At 37.1% G+C, this 17,433-nt stretch overlaps 1 protein-coding gene across 1 annotated transcript; it reads right to left on the bottom strand.

The window, feature by feature from the left end:
* Positions 1–6,858: 6,858 nt before the first annotated feature.
* Positions 6,859–17,330, bottom strand: tbr1b (T-box brain transcription factor 1b). The gene is made up of 6 exons (XM_006636548.3): positions 13,920–17,330; positions 12,966–13,120; positions 12,531–12,652; positions 12,081–12,239; positions 11,222–11,283; positions 6,859–9,446 (listed from the first exon to the last, which is right to left on the bottom strand). The coding sequence occupies exons 1-6, from the start codon at positions 14,609–14,611 to the stop codon at positions 8,603–8,605; spliced, it is 2,034 nt and encodes a 677-aa protein (XP_006636611.1). The 5' UTR covers positions 14,612–17,330; the 3' UTR covers positions 6,859–8,602.
* Between the last annotated feature and the right edge of the window lie 103 nt (positions 17,331–17,433).

Genomic DNA, 17,433 nt, shown 5'->3' with positions numbered 1-17,433 from the left:
TAGTTAAAGCCTTTAAGATCCCTGAGCTTTAGAAAAACAACATGAGTAATAAGATGTACTTTGAATAGCAAGGACACTCTGTTCTGGAAGTCTGTGTAACTGAAATAGCTGTTTGAAAAAATCTGCACTTTCTGACTGAGTAGTGAGGAATGAATTACCTCCCAAGACCTAGCATTAAACAAAGATCTTCTAAATGCCGTTCTGAATGTTGTAATAAGTGAATAAGTGAATATACAGTATACTGTATGTATGGAGGAAACAGTGGAGCAGTGTTTAGCATCGCTGTCTCACAGTGCTGAAGCCTAAGGTCCAATTCTTGACCTAGGGTGCTATCTGCGTTGAGTTTGTATGTTGTCTCCATGTTCATGTGGGTTTCCTTCAGCTGCTCTGAATTCCTCCCACAATCCAAAGACATATTGGTAGGTTAATTAGCTTCTGGGAAAATTGGCCCTAGTGTGAGGGCTTCTGGGGTAGGTCCTGGCTCCATTACAATCCTGAATTGGATAAAGCAGTTAGAAAATGGATGGATGGAGTGTATGTATCTATTCCTATGTATAGGGGTCCTGGCATTTCTAAATTTCTACTGAATGACAATCCCCGAGGCCCAGGTCAAGCACAAGCACACCAACCCAGCTAATAAAGAGCACCTCCAAAAACATTAGTCACAACTGCCACATGCTTCAGGGATGGACATTATCATATTATAGTGCCATGAATAAATGAGTGTAATTAATCAATACAAGTATCAGAACATCCCATTAAAGGCTTGTCCTCACACACAGCTTATTTGGTTCTATGTAAGGATACCTTGTAAACTCGCCTCCAGAATGTGAAAAAGTAAAAAATATTAACACAGATAAACAGAAAATAAGACAGATATTAATATTAATATTAATTATTTGTGGAGACTTGGCAAAAAGACCTTTAACAAGGCTTTTTTTCTGTGAGTTGGCTTTGATGGAGTCAGCAAGTCACTAGAGTGCCTTGACCCACTTAGGTACTAATTAGATTTTACTCATTATTCCGTGAAGTGACACCTCATATATAAACGAAGCAAAATGCTCAAGAAGAACACAATTGTCTGAGTGTTATACTTACAGTTTTTCTTCATATCATGTACAATAATGCTTGTCACCTTTTTACAGCAGCATATATTTTCTGTCTGCTTGAATTCATTTTGTGAAAAAATATAACAGGTATTGCTAGAATACATAATTAAATACCACAGAGAATTAAAGGCATACACGGAGTTACAGTATGCATGAAATGGGGTCAAGAGAGCTTTTCAATAACGTGAGACACAATACCCCCCGAAACAAAATCTGGGACATAAATTCAAGAAGAGATTTTTAAAAATGCAATGTAATTCAATTCATTACAGCAATCCATTTGTTATGATTTTACCGATAGAAGCAATCACCGGCGATACAAAGCATTCCGATAAAAGCGTTTGCTACACAGCCGTCTATTGGGGATATTGTGGGACAACACAGCTCTCTAGTGTTTGAAAAAAGAATTGCGGTGGTGTAACAAAAGACTACACCCTTTCGGTGCATTAAGCAGTTAATGGATATTATATTTTCAGAAAAAAAGGTTAAAATGTTACTTATGTATAAGTGTTCATGAAATTAAGAGACGCCGAGTAGGATGGAATCCTAATACTCAATTATAGTACTTATAGTAATTTAATTATAGAGACGTCAGGTACTTCTATGCTTGATGCTCTTTCTTGAGGTTTTTATCCAAATGCCAAACACGGCATTTGCACCCATTTAAAACAGCTGGGTATTTTACTGGAATAATGTGGGAGAAGTACCTCGTTCGAAGGCACAACAACAGTGCAGACTACTACCAACTGTGCTTGTCAGTCAGCATTCTTCCGAGCATCCTTCATATTTTGTGGGGATGGGGTGGGTAGTGGGTCGTTGGAACGCGCTATATAAAGCAGGTATAATAAAAAAATAAACATCACCATTGCGATATATACTGTAGCTTATATATGTGTCGATACGCCTCGCATGAAGCGTGTACACATGTCGAAAGAGAACTGAAGCGTAACAAAATGGCCTATCTGTAGATTTAAAGAGGTGAGACTGTTACTAACTACAGACGGCTTGCTATATTCCTCACAGATGCCAAAGACACATATCAGACAACAGACCTGATAGCTCTCAGAACAATTCGGGAAAGGCAGGAGGTCTTTGTTTAACCCATACTAAACGAAATACTACATGAGAGAATTGTATTTTTTTTTCCCGACAGAGGGCAGCAGAACAATAAGACTGTGGTAGGATGACATTGTATACCTGTAACACGACATCACGGTAGGACATTCCCTTACAGTTTATATTCCCTTAGTTTTTAGAGAGATAACGGCATGCAGGTCTATTTTTAAAGTCTGTACTGTAATATGTTTCCTTGTTCGTTGATATTTCGGCTCTTAAAGCAAGTTACAATAATAATACTAATAGATCTTGAAACAAGAAACATTTACAAAATTAAATGCTAATTAATGACATTTCGTACTACGAATAATAATTTGATTTTTCCCAAGCAACTCCAAGTACTTCAGGCTTAAAGTTAATTAAGCCCTGTCAACTTTGGTCTTGTTTATTAGCCAAAAGAGGCAGAACTAATTGAATAGTCGAAACAATAACATAAAATAAAGGTATAAATATTTTTGGGCAAAAACATGTACAATAAAAATGGAATAATGAAAAGTTAAGGTTTAATAAGGTCTCTTTAAATAAGGTATCTCATTGAATGCACAAATAAAAATAACCACACGAGGTCAGCACAGTACAAGTTTCTGTTGGGTTACTCACCTAAAGTAGGGGGTTTTAAGTAAAAGCATGTCTTAATACACACAAAAACGTACTTTCAAATTTATTACCTCCTTCATAATTGGGTCAATATTCTGGGGAGCTACTGCTGGATTGTATTGTTTTGTGAATATGTACCTAAACATAGTAGCAACAATTCCATCTAAGATGTGGAAAAAAGTGACTAGATTAGTAGGTGGATGCCATATTGCACCTTTGACTGTCCGTTACATAGTGGAGACTTCATATTTCCTGATGTCTGCTGTGGAAAACGTTCCAGAAGAAGTGGTAAACTGGGATGTGGGATGTGTCGACGAGGAACTCAACACTAGAAGAAAAAAGCAATGTGTTCTACACCAAATAAAGCAAACTGAAACAAGTGCTCAAAACCGAATGTCTGGCCTGAAGGTTTCTGCTCTGAATATCACAGTTGTGTAGGTGTGTTGGTAAAAGTGTCCACAGTATGTTTGGAATTCAGTATGAAGCCAGTTATCTCATGTGTAAATGCATAGACATAACAGCTGCCCCAAGCCTACAGAAAATGGGGTCTAGAACAGTATTTATACACACATGTAATCAGTCTTGCTACTCATTGTTTGCTTGGACAGAGTACTGTAGCTTTCTGGAGAAGAATGCTTTCACTCACAATACATTGCCACATGTTGTGTTATGATGTGGCAGTGTATGTTTCACAATTAAAACTAGAGATATGACTTTTTGTGTAAGGCACAAAAATACTTCAACCAGCACCTCACTATAAGCATGAACCTTAATGGTGAAAGACAGTACTGTATGTCTTCTAACATGACAACAGACCACACCAGAAAACTGGTAAAGTAACTCAAGATAAAACATTTCATACACAACTTAACATTCTGATGAGAAACGCAGTAGAACAATACCAATATGAAACGATATGATGAACCAGTAAGAGACTGCAGAGATCTCTGTCTCTCTATGCATTACAAAGTGCTGCAAAGGTGTTTGTCTTCTGGCCATTTAAAAAAAATGTAATGAAAACGTATTTCTAGAAGTGCAATAGTTATTAAGGCTAAGGCTGAACTTTCAATCTATTAAATAGATTGCGATCTACTGTCGTTTGTTATTGTTACTGTTGGCCTAATATTTTAAGTAATATAGTGTATAAGCGTGTTGTACAGATTAATCACGGTTAAATTTTAATAGGAAGAAACTATTTTTATGTGGCGCCTTTAAAGGTGGCTTGATTGTTACATATGATTGTTACAAACCGACTGGCATGCCCTAAGGGGTGGACAGAGTTTTCTCACCTTATTAGAAATTGGATCATTCAGGGTTCTACTAGCAGTAAATAGACACATACAGATAGCACGACTACTTCACTTTTGTGTTAATTGTGGGATTCTGGTTGCAAAGGGGCCACTCATATTCCCTCAACATCGTAACTAACTCAGAAAAGAGAGAAAAGGAAGGAACGAATACATCAGTATTTTATATAGTAAATATTTGAATATTGTCACTAAACTAGGCGACTTTGATTCCCCCGTTTCCTTCTTTTGCCAATGTAATGAAATGAAGATTAAAAAGTAGCTGTGCAGTCTAATTGAAAATTATTACTGGGAGATTCCAAAATCGGGATGCTTGGACTGTGCTTTCAAACGAGTCTAATTTCTTTTCAAGACAATGAAATATATATATATCAGATTCTCAGATATTTTTTTTCTCGGTCCTTCATGGTATAAGGTAATTGTTATTCTTATTTCATTTTTTATCTCCATATTTTATCTGCACGATTTCTTTAATCTTCAGCGCACGTTTACGTACTGTATGTCCCGAACTCCGAGCAGTACTAGAAAAAAACAGGGAACCGGATTCCACTAGGAATCGCTATCTGTGTTCTGGCACAAGCTGAAGAAGGTATAAATAAAGCCCATACGGACGCCTATATGACACCGCCGTTTCAGTCAAATGAGCATTTCAGATAATAAAAACAGCAATAAAAAATTGTTTGTTTCTCAACGGTGAATTTCTTATTATTTGTTTTTTCGGGGAATGATAAGCAATCTAAAGGCACTATCTGTATAGCCTTGTTGAAAGCAGTGATTAAAAATAATCAATTAATTGGTTATTCTACATAAATGGATACTCATACACTCATGCAGCAGTGCAGTTTACATATCGCAATGATAATATAAACTAATCATTAACTAATTTTTTGGGAACAAAATATGTTGTTATAATTTTACATTGTCGTTGAATTCATTGTAGGACTTTCCATGGCCAAATCTGTTGTTTTTTTTCATCGGTGCAATTAACAATGCGAAACGATTTCCAAAGCTACTTTGCGAGTTTTGTGATCTCTCCTAAAACTGTTTCATACGCACGTAGGTCACAGAAAATATGTGACTATATCTAGAAATCACACCGGAAAGAAATTATATACAAGGGTTTATTGTCACTGCTTGACATACAGTAGTTGCAGTTGTAAAAAACAAAGTTTCTGGGGTAAAAACCATGAAAATAGCGGTTCAGCTATTACCGATAGAGGTCAAGGCTTACTATTTTATATTATTCGAACAATCCCTCTAAAATGTAATGGTTTTAAATACTTATAACGATAAACGTTTAGAAAATACTGTAAGTATTAAATAAGTTGATGTCGGCCCTAGAGTAATTCGGAGAGTATACCTATCTTAAAATCTCTTACGTAAAACATACCACAGGTTCAAAGACAAAACAAGCGTGTGTTAAAACGGCACTTTGTAATGTTGGAAATACAAACTGTTATGGGTTAACGCAGTTTAAGATCAGTCTATTTAACAGGTGCAGTTAATACTGAATGGACAGAGCAGGTAGTACAATTAATGCTTTTGTGTCAATTCCATAAACTCGTGCTCATGGGTATAAATTCCACATTAGGCCTACTTAAAAATACATCAAATCTAAATTCATTAGAAATACACTCCAAAAAAAATTATTCGAAACAACAGATTGGTGCTTAAACAGAAAAAAAACAATTGCAAGGCAAACTCATTATGCATCCTTTTGATTCTATGACACGGCGATGCGTGAATTGCACAGATTTGCACTACAAAAACCATAACCACTTATTCTTGTTTCGTCTAAGTTTAATACAAAATTATTTTGTTCCAGTATGATCGCCAATTTCTTGCATTTTTGTTTTCTGTAGCCTACATTTTTCAACTTGTATATTAAAAATACCTCACTGTAATGTGATGTATAATGAAATACAATATAACTTTTCAAAATTGTTTCTTTGAATTACTGGTTTTAAAGTTCCAAACTCAACATTTAGCTTTGATTGAACAGCATTGATATTCAATGTAGAGTTTACAAAAGGTGGATTTCGACTGATATTTGTGGCCATGGGTTTGAAGAAATTGTTTTATATTATCCTTAAAATGAATCACTTCGCCTTTATGGCGAATTTCCTGTAACCAAGACCCAAATATACGAGTGCATTTCCATTAAGGATTTTCTGGAGTCCGAGCAATAGAAACCAGACAAAAGACATACCTTGGCAAATACAATGAAGAGCAATCAATGTGCATAAACACCTACAGTACAACTCATTCAACAGCGTCCACACCTCGCAATTATGTAACAGTTTAACTACAGGCCACCTAGAGGAGAGAAGGGCAGTAGCGAAACAACGTTTCATTTATCAAAATGTGACAACATGGAAACACAATTTAATTTTTTTAAATTAACAGGAATTGGAACAAAGTTAACAACAGCAGGGATAAAAAAATAGAAGATGCCCACAGAGAATTGTACCCGCTGTTATGAAACGTGTGAAACAATTTAAACATAGATAGCTAAAATACAGTCTCCATCTCATAAAATACGCATTAAAAACGATTTCTTGGTGTTGATCTCTCAGTGGTGATGACACAATAACTGCGCAGCAGAATAGTCTTAAATAGGCTGCTAATGTTTGGACATTAAAGGTCTGTGGCACGGACAAGGGATTATTTTGAGCATATTGAGTTTCGTGTAATACCAACTCCTCCAGTTGGTAATATTTTCTTTTCCATTTATTTAAAAAGTTAGTTTGAGGAATTCCAGTGAGTTTAGTTTTATCAACCTATTTTATTGGCGCCTGTATCTTTCCTCTACTGAAATGTTGTCTTCCCTTACAATTTAATATTAAACTGGTATAAAATAGATTCAGACATAATTCGTAGAATGCATAGCACAATTTACATGTCTAGTTTAAAAAAGCATTAAGCATCATTATTGAAAATATTTCCCGTTTCTTCGGTAACAGCACGATAAGAAAACGAACTTCCCTTCAAATACAGATATTAAGACCATAAAAATGATTAATAATAAGAAGGCCATTTTTATCAACTAGCTTGCTACACGTTGGTAGTGACGCGAAGACATCTAACATCCGTTGGTTTTAGATTGATTAGCCATACTGTAGCACCAATAAATACGCAATAGGTCATTTGCAAGAAATAGATATCTAGTCCTACTTATAAAATGTTAAAGTTTGTGGTCTAAAATTTTAGCTGCTGTCATCATTCTTTTTTCATGTTAACGATTACATTTCCTGTAGTTCAAATGAAATGCTGAAAGAATTCTTAACAAGCCCCTGTAATTGCAAATCATCGCGATTTAGATGCTTTAGAATTAAAAGGCGTGAAAGAGGCAATTAAAAAAATCAATAGCATTTCGATGGGGTTTTGTGATTGTAATAAAGTATTTTTTATCACATGGTAATGCGAAATATCTTACTTGCAGAGGCTACATGACCCCGAAACGTCACACGTTACATTTAAAGATTTTTTAATTGAGTAAAAATGTACAAGTTTTCACCATAACAACATATACAACAGTTTACCAATAAACAAACATGTACACAAAGTAAATATTGGGAAGTACAAAATGTATACTTCACAGACTTGATGAGTTAATAAAATTTGAAGACAAGTTCAAGGTATTGTCAAATTATTGTACAACCAAGAACAACTGTGAAATATCGCTTATAATTACACACTACCTTCCCCCACCCTAATAATCTAACAAACATTTAACGTTTTAAAAAGAAAATGAGCCTATTAAATTAGGGCATAAATAGACTTTAAAAATGCGGTTTGCTACTAGGAAGTCTAAATACTCTTACGACCTTGTACAGTTCATTTAACAGGAAAACCAATACACATCACTCTTGTGACCATAGACAATTGCTGAGTAGCAATTAGTCTTTATAATGCTCATTTTGAAATATCAAAATGCAATACAGTAAAATGTACATACTTCCACACGATACAATATCACTAACAGCTACATATGTCTGTACATTTCTTCTCATAATTACAATGACATACACATTTTTAAAAAAGAGCTCGACTGGGAAACACTTGCAGGTCAGCAGTATTTTGGCATTTTCTATAAAACATTCCTATTTGGCACTGTATTGGATACAATTCAAAATATGAAATCTACTGCATTAAGACGATGTATCAAGTTTCGGTGTTGTCACATGGTCCTGTGACTTCAAAACAGTGTTAACTGCGTGACAATTGGGCAACTCCAGATCCAGCAACGTTTCTACAGCCAAACACTTCGGTCTAATGCTATACCAGGCCTTATTTTGTTAGTAAAATGCTAATTATAACTATACAGCTTGATAAATATGGTCCCAGGAAACGTAAAATAAAAAATCAAGCTTGTAGGTTTCACAATTCACACTTAGCAAGGTTTTGATGTTTCCTGATTTGTTTCAGCCAGTACTGCTATTCTTAACAGTTTTTTCCCTCCTGTTTCAGCTTCTAGCTATGCGAGTAGAAACTATAGTAACCAATGTCCTTTGCACAGTTCTTCTCACATTCCCTTGGCGTTAACACCTCGCTTTTCAGTGGGGAGGCAGTTTCAGAAACCGGCGTGGCAGAAGGTGAAATCCGCCTCCGTTTTGCCTGCTCAAAAATCCCCGAATCGCTGGAGTCGATGGACTTAATGGAAGAAGGAGTCTCTATCCAGCTTGATTCCGACAGGTCTTTGGGTTTGGTGTCTTCGGACCCCCCTAGCGGAGAGCGTTCTGTTGCAAGGCTGTCCCCTTCTTCCCCGAGATATGAGTTTGAGGCGCCAGTCCTGCTGCCTGTGCTGTTGGTGGGCCAGCAGGAAAGCACGGAGCTCGATTTACTGCAGTACTGCGGTGGAGTGCGCGCCCCCCAGCCCGAGGGGTCTGTGTAATAACCCAGGGGTCTACCTGAGCAGCCCGCCGTCGGCAGCGGTAGAGCCTTAACTCCGGCAGCTGCGTAAGACAGAAGAGTAGCTGCGTTGCCAGCAAAATCAGCGGCGGCGGCAGCGTCGTATGCCGAGGCGGCAAAGTCCAGTCGGTTGTTGGCAGGGGTGACAAACCATCTCTGCGGGGAAGCCGCTGCGGTCTCCTCTGCTTGCTGCGGGGATAGCAAGCTGTTGCTGTGTGGGACGCTGCGGTCCGTGCCTGGACCAGTCCCAGCGCCAGGGTGGAAGCGGGATTTGGCATAACTGCTGACAAATTGGTCCTGCAGGAAAGAGCCCGCCATGGCGTATCTAGCACCCGGCACTATCTGGGAGCGAGGAGAGTCACTTGGCGACGGTGTCAAACGGTCTATGTCGCAGCCCGTGTAGATCCTGAAGACAGAACACGAAGACGTCGTGAAAATCGCAGAGTAAACAGGAAAAAAACGGCCCCGACAAGACATTTAAGCATTTATTGTCCTTTCAAAATTAACAAAGCAATTGGGCAAGCCAAAATTGATAGGTCTGCATGTCGTGTGATTCGGTTTTGGAGTGCACCGGCTTCTTCAACTTAAAAACTAGTTTTCTTGTCCATTTAAACTGTATGCATTTCAACAGTATGTACAAAAACGGATAAGACTGATGGTACTTATGTTTTGCAATCTGAGCTAATTCCTGTTAGACTATATAAAGTGTGAGCAACGAGCGTTTTTTTCCCCATTAATCATTCTCTTTGAGATTTGTTGTTAACTACTTCTCTGTTTTAACTCTGTGACAGGGAGTTTGACAGTAAGCATGAAAAGCGCTCTTTAAATAAGTTATTGTATTACCAACTACTTATACCGAAATCTCGAGAAAACCTCAAGTTATATCCCCCCTATAAAACAGTCAACAAATATTTCAAAGATTTAAAAAACGTTTTGGAACAATGTATTTTGCAAACATACAATTGTTGCGTCGACATAATTTAAATATCGTCTTCATTTGTTATTATCCTATGTATTATCACACAAGCGATAAATGCATACAAAATGGATATTTGAAATTACTTCCTTCGAATTCACTTTTGCGTTTTCCGTTGATTAACGGAGGTGCAAGAATGATTTTTTTCCAGTTCCAATATTACATTGCTCAGCGCTCACTAACTTTTCACACGAAATGCGAAGAACTGGCGTGTAGAAAGTGTTCGCTTCCCCTGTTTATTATAGTTCTTTAAAACAAGTGGCACTGAAACTATATAACCGGAGGCAACAATAAAGTGCAACGCCTTTCTCTAAAATATTTTAAAAACACGTTGACAAACTAAAAACATTTTTAAAAAAAACGTTTTAACATAATTTGTTTCCCCGCTTTATGGGTGTCATTTTGTGTTTCAAACACAAAGTCGTATCACATTTTGGTCTAATAAAATTTAATATACACGGGGCTCTACACCCCACGTCTTAACAGTTAAGTGCAATCAGACAGGCTGTACAAAGATGCGATGCGGTTTAATAATTAGTATAATTTAAACATTTCGAAAGTTCACAGTCTTAAATTTGCTATGTTATTAGGCCTGTAGCCTAAAGTAGTTTACATGGATCTCTATTTTAATCGAAGCGAAGAACTATTCATTATTTATTTCAATTTAGTTGAATCTCGCGCGATGACGCAACTCCCCGGTATAACAATATGCAGGTTAATGAACACTTAAGCAGTAAAAATTATTATTATCAGTCGATAAAATAACACTAAAGACTAATGATACTCATAATCATAAGTCTCGTAATAATCATTATTCACAGAAAATCGTTTTATTTTTAACCTTAAACACGTTAATGCAAACAGGTATATTTGTATGCGTGTGCTTACGGTTATTTAACATGCACAGAAATACAAAAGTACAGTAATATATATAATCAAAATGTTTTTAATAGTTTTACTGTGTAGATATGTGACATTTCTCCCAATATATTTGTATACGCCCAATACAGAACTTATAAAAACACTTGTGAATTTCTGTCAATTTAATTTGTTCTTAATGGTTATCACAAACCTGACATTAATCGACTGAAGAATTTAAAAACTCACTAAATAATATCGTGAAATGTTTTCAAGCAATATATAGGCTATATTTGTATAATTTAAAAATAACGTTATGCTACACAACAAAATCAATATATTCTCACGTGTCGTAGTTGTCCCGAAATCCTTTTGCAAACGGATTGTGGTCGATTTTCAGTTGCGTAATCTGAAAAAAAAAAGATCAGTTTCCTCAGATTTGATCTACTTCTCGTAATATTCAACTGTTAAAACAACCAGCATTCAAATGACTATTTTTTATTGTAAAGGAACAAGTAATAGGTTTATTCCATGCTGAAAAAAAGAAGAAAGAGAACACAACGTTTCGGCCGTGGAGCCTTCTTCAGGTGTGAGAGAGACAGGGCAGTAGGCAAAGGTAAAGTGGGGTCATAATAATTAACTTTTAATATTTGGAGAAAAAAAGCATAGTTGCTTAACTGTGGTCTGTCAGTAGGCCGTGTATCGTTTTGTGTTTTAGGGTAATTTTGCATTTAAACGCAATAAACAGTCTCATTCTTTGTTTTTACCCTCTTTACCTTTGCCTACTGCCCTGTCTCTCTCACACCTGAAGAAGGCTCCACGGCCGAAACGTTGTGTTCTCTTTCTTCTTTTTTTCAGCATGGAATAAACCTATTACTTGTTCCTTTGCAGCCTACGCATGCTGACGCAGCTACCCACCTGAACTAATTTTTTATTGTAGTTGTGTCATAATAATTAACTTTTAATATTTGGAGAAAAAAAGCATAGTTGCTTAACTGTGGTCTGTCAGTAGGCCGTGTATCGTTTTGTGTTTTAGGGTAATTTTGCATTTAAACGCAATAAACAGTCTCATTCTTTGTTTTTACCCTCTGCCTCCCCGATGTGTTGGATTACCTAGATGATTATGATTCAGATATGCTTATTTAAAATAAAACACACTTGTATTAGGCTACTGCGCTGTTACAGGTGGGAAAGGGATGATCTTACATCGGTGTTCTGATAAGCCGTTACAGCGATGAATTGTGTCTCCGGGAAAGTGAAGGTCTGCACTCTTCCCGGCTGGCTGGTGTCCTCTGTTCCATCCTCATTCACTTCCACTACGTGCAGTCTAGGCTGGTATTTGTGTAGCGACTGCAAAACCACCATCTAAAGAAGAGAAATCAAAATCAAAGGGACAGGGTGAAAAAAACGAAGGTATTATATGCACTGTCAGATTCTTTTCGACACTACAATTACATTCGCCAAAGCAAAAAAAAAGACTCAGAGTGTTAGCCTGTAAAGTAGTATTTTGTCAGAATTTATCATTCGAGTATAAATGAAAAAATCCGCTATCCTCCTTATTGTACGTGAATCATTTCTGAAGTTTCATAAGCGTAATGTAGTAATTAAGGAAAAACAAGTCATTAATTGAAATAATTCATGTGACTTTTATCTTACCTGACCCGTGTTGTTAGAGGCTCCTTTATTATTTGTTAACTTTAGTTTCCCGAAGGAAATTTCCTGCCGCATCCAGTGAGCTCCCGTGTTAGGAGAATCTGGATGCATATAAACCCGGTTTCCTGCATAAGTGAAGGAATTAATAAGTACACAAATAAACAAACAGATACAAATCTTCGATCTCATTATTACTGCATATTCACAACAACATTTGTAGTGTTAGAAGGTATTTCTGCTAAATACATTTCCATCGGCTAGGCGCATGCTGTCAGTTATATTTTTTCCGGCAGCTCTGCAGTGTGGCGATTTTGGCTACGCGGCTTGACCTCGATTTTTGATATTGAACAGTCAATATGGTCCCTGTTGAGTCCATGATTTTTTAATTAATAATTCTCACCTATGTCTGTTATGAGAGTGTTAATTGGAAGGACTTGCCTTGCACATTTGTGTCCGCTTTGCCACACGGAACCCATTTTCCTCCTTGGAATCTCCAATGGTTGGGGTCGGCCAAAATCACGTCCACGAATATATTATAATGCGCCGTCGGGTCAAGTCCAGAAATATTAAAACTCAAAAATGGAAACATCCGTCTGGAAATAACAAGAAGAGTTTTAATGAATAGTGACCATTTATTATTAAAACGATAAGTCTTGTTTGGATTTTATTTCTCTATGAGTAAAAACGGGGGGAAATTCAAGGTTCTTCGCTCTTACAGCAATATAGTTGTAATACATTTATAACGCTTCAAGAAAACAGATGAATGACAAATAGGAAGCTGCACCTGTTCTCTAAGACATTGCTTCAATATGATAAAGTTACATTAAAGAAGTAAAAAATCGTAAACAAAGAAAAGTCACTAGGCACTGAAATATCAGTCAGATATTTCTCTCCATCACAGCAGTTAATAATAATATTTACGTTTTAACCAAAACATGTGACCCATACAGACCTGGTGTAAATCATAAGGTCAAAACCTCGTTAATAATAATAATAATAATAATAATAATAATAATAATAAAATGGTACTAGTGTAGAAAAACTGAGCAAGTACAACAGGAGTTAGATTTTTTTAAATAAATTTGAACATTTTCTCAGTGCATCTCTAAATATTTTAAGTGAGCTGCATTTGGTTAATCATGCCGTTGTTTTCAATTGTAGAAAGCAGATTAAAAATAAAGTTATGCATCCAAACCGAATGGGTAAACTAAATCTAGTACGCAGGCAGTTTCACAGTTCGATCGTTTCTATCGGAAGATGGTTTAAAACCTTCGCAGTTAGCATATTCAAGTTTTAACAGCGTACCGTGTTTTTCTCTCGTCTCTATCGAGTTCGTCTTCATCGAACGCACGGCCGTCTTAAATCGGGAAACCCAAAATAATGGTCACCTACCTTCCTTGCTTGGTTATAATCATCTCGGTTTGATGCCTGTGGAACTTGAGCCACAGTGCCCTGTTGCACAAATAGACCTGGGCTTTACCAGGAACTAGCCCAGGCTGTGCAGAAGAAAACTGGTAGAACGGTCCTCCTTGGTAGGAATGGCCATACTGCTGGGCGTAAGGGTATCCAGCAGTTGGGTAGCCTTGCGGAGAGGTGTTAGACAGAAGGCTGTTGTATGCTCCATTGGTAATCACTGGGTGATGAGCCATGTATCGGCTCGGACTTCCAATAGAGAAAGCTGGATGCGTTGGTCCATGCTGACTTGGGTAAGGGAACATTGCACTAGGTGCAGCGGAGGCAGGCTGGGGTTGGCTAGATTGAGACAGCAGATACCTTTCTGCCGCAGATCCATCGAAATTATGACGAATTTCAGAGACCCCGTCCAGAACAGGAGATAGTTTGCTTCTCTGGACGTCCCCCGGTGCGTCCTTGGAGTCAGGAAAATTGTCTGCCTCTGACTGATTCGTCATCCCCCTGGAAATTTTTTTCAGAGGTGAACTTCTCTCCAGGTTGTCAGTGGAGGATATAATAGGATGGTCCTGCAAGGCAAGCTCAGATCCGCCTGAGTTTGGGTAACTACTGCTCACATTTAGAAATTTCTTGGAGAGCATGATAGATGGTGAGAGGCAATGCTCCAGCTGCATAGCTCTTTAAACAAAAGCGATTCACGCAACCTTTGTGAAACCTCTCCTCGGTTAACTTAACGCCCCAAAAATCTAGTTTGAAAGAAAACGCCTTCCCGTGGTTTGATCTAGTTTTTGTTAGACAGCCGATTAGCCAATTGACACTATGCTGTAATCAGACAAGGTTGCTTTTGATCCTTCTGCCAGCAATGCTAATGAAACGACTTTTGCTATTGGTTCGTTGCTGACAGTAATTTAATTAGACAGACATTAATTACGATAATCATCTGGGTCCTAATCGCAAAGATAGCAAATAGCGAGAGATGCACACAGACGCGATACGGGGTCTCTCTGTGACTATCAAAGATAGTTCTTTGTTTTGGACAATTCGATCTTAGAAAGTGGACCCAAATATTTCAAAGTATTTTAAATTAGGCTTGTGCTATTTATCCATTTGTGATATTACCACCCACGCAATAAACGAAATATAAACATAAATGAACACATAAAGCCTTTACATAAATGTGCATGAAATACATATTTTTCAGTTTATTTTACTAGAATTTTTAATTATTTGAAAATGGTAGATAGCGCACCGGTTTCCCCAAGAGCAAAAGCGAACCATTTTTTCTAGTGCATTTAATCTGTTAAAAAAAAAACAATTTATAGGTGACACATTATAGAGGGAAATGGGAACAATATTTACCCATTAACGTAGCAAGAGTAGCAAAGTATGTTTATGAGTGAAACAATTTATTATTAAAATACAGAAGATGACAGCACACTTCATGCCTTAAAATGTTGGTGATATAGCGTGAAATGATTCAGTACCTTTAAAGATGTGTTTACCGGTCCCGTAGCAAATGAATATTTTATGTTGGTACTTAGGACTCGATATGAATCAAAACGCAGAAGTCACCTAATAGAAAATGCATTCACCAAATGAAAAGCGTTAAATACCTCTTGGCTTCCAAGGTATTTTTTGACATTATATAATTAAATTCGCTCTCTCTCTATATATATGCGTGTGTATATACAGTATGAAGGTCGCAGTTAGCCTAGTATAGTTACAGACTGTTAAGCCGACCGTGGTGAAGCAATACAACTTTAATGCGTTAGAGCATTCCGTTCGATGTTGAAGTACCTCCTTCTTTGCCAGAATTCGTATAATGACATATATGTATTTTAAAAATCAATTTCCGCAGACGCTGAATCTTAAAACAACAAAATTTTGATTTTTGAAACTGTCTACGAAGCAGGCCTATACATTACAAACATCTGAAATCAAGTTTCAGATGAAAGTTTATGAAGAGTACACATCTAATACATTAATTAGATCCACAAGCACTCAAATAATTTAAAAGGGCCGTTTTATATGGTAAGAAAAAGACAAGAATAAAGCTTGTGGTCAATAATATTCACTCTCGCTATACTCGGAACATTTCGCTTAGAAATCAAGAAAAAACATTTTTAACAAAGAATTACAATCCGGTGAACGGCGAATAGGTAGTTGAGTTTTCCTGAGGAAAAAAAAAATATTCCCCAGCGAATTTCATCTTCTCAGCAGGAACTGGACCAATTATTTTTCTGTGTGAGAGACTTCTTGATGTGGAGGACTGTGACAGCGTTTCTTGCCAAAACTGGAGCAAAACAGATAGCGGACCGGCCAAGGTTTGAGGCTGAACGCTAAATTAACTCAGGAAAAAGTGTTGATTTCTGCATCTAGCAAATGCAAAATATAATCTAGACTTTGCACATCTTAATACATAACCGCAGGGTTACTACAATCGGATGGCTCAAGTCAGTGATACCCGGGCTTGCAGAGCAAACTATACGATTTCGTTGATAAAGATTTTTCTCCTATACCACATCCATTGTATCAGCACCTAAACATTCAGAATTTAGTCAGGAAAAGAACAGCACAGTGTACAGTGACTGTGTACTTAAACATTACAGCTAACCATTCATATCAAAACTGATGATGAAATATGTATCTTACAAACTAAAACGAAAATGTAAGAAACGTTTTTCTATTTTTAAATGGTATTTACAAGGGGAACTAATGTTACATCAACAATTCCATTATAACATTCTATGCAGCAATGTAAAAAATCTGCCAAAGCCTTAACCGTCAGACAAAAGGTGTAAAGGCAGGACTACATCCTTGACTGGACAGCAGTCTGGCACAGGGCAAACACACACGCTGGACTAATCATAGGCTGCCATTAACCTAGCCAACTGGTCTTTAAAAACTGGGTGCAACCCAGAACACCTGGACAAAACACATGCAAACTCCACACAGAAAGCACCCCATTCCAGAATCAAAGCCAGTAGTGCACTTGGAGATGTCTACCTTAGCTGGCACTGTAAGGGATTAGTTTTTCCCCCCTTATAATGACACTGTTGCCATGCACACATGCAATCAACTATGGGTTGTCCAGTGAGAAACACTACATTTGAGGAAATGCAAGGTGTAAGGCAAATGATTCAAAACACCTTCCTCTTTATTTCAGCAACTAATTAGCTATCTGTGGGTGGACTCAGGAAGGACTTCAAGCCCTCAAGAAGGTGGAACAAGAATGTGAAAGGGTTCCTCACCTTTTTATTATACAACATCCAACATTTTTTTTTTGCAACTGCTTAGAGTCTCATTAACATGCATAAGTATTCTGACATCCCAGGCCTTTGTTTCAGAAATAGATATTAAATATAGTTCACTTTTATCATTCCAAGCTCCTGAACAAAGCTGTTTCTATATAGTCCTGCATCCGAAAAATCAAATGGCTCTTTTAAAACATTTCACACTGATAATGCAGAAAACAGAAAACAATTTTGAAAAATAA

Source organism: Lepisosteus oculatus, chromosome 12 (assembly GCF_040954835.1).
Source record: "Lepisosteus oculatus isolate fLepOcu1 chromosome 12, fLepOcu1.hap2, whole genome shotgun sequence".
In the NCBI taxonomy this organism is placed as follows: Eukaryota; Metazoa; Chordata; class Actinopteri; order Semionotiformes; family Lepisosteidae; genus Lepisosteus; species Lepisosteus oculatus.
The sequence above is the reverse complement of the archived record's forward strand: the minus strand, read 5'-3'. Positions and strand labels throughout refer to the sequence as shown.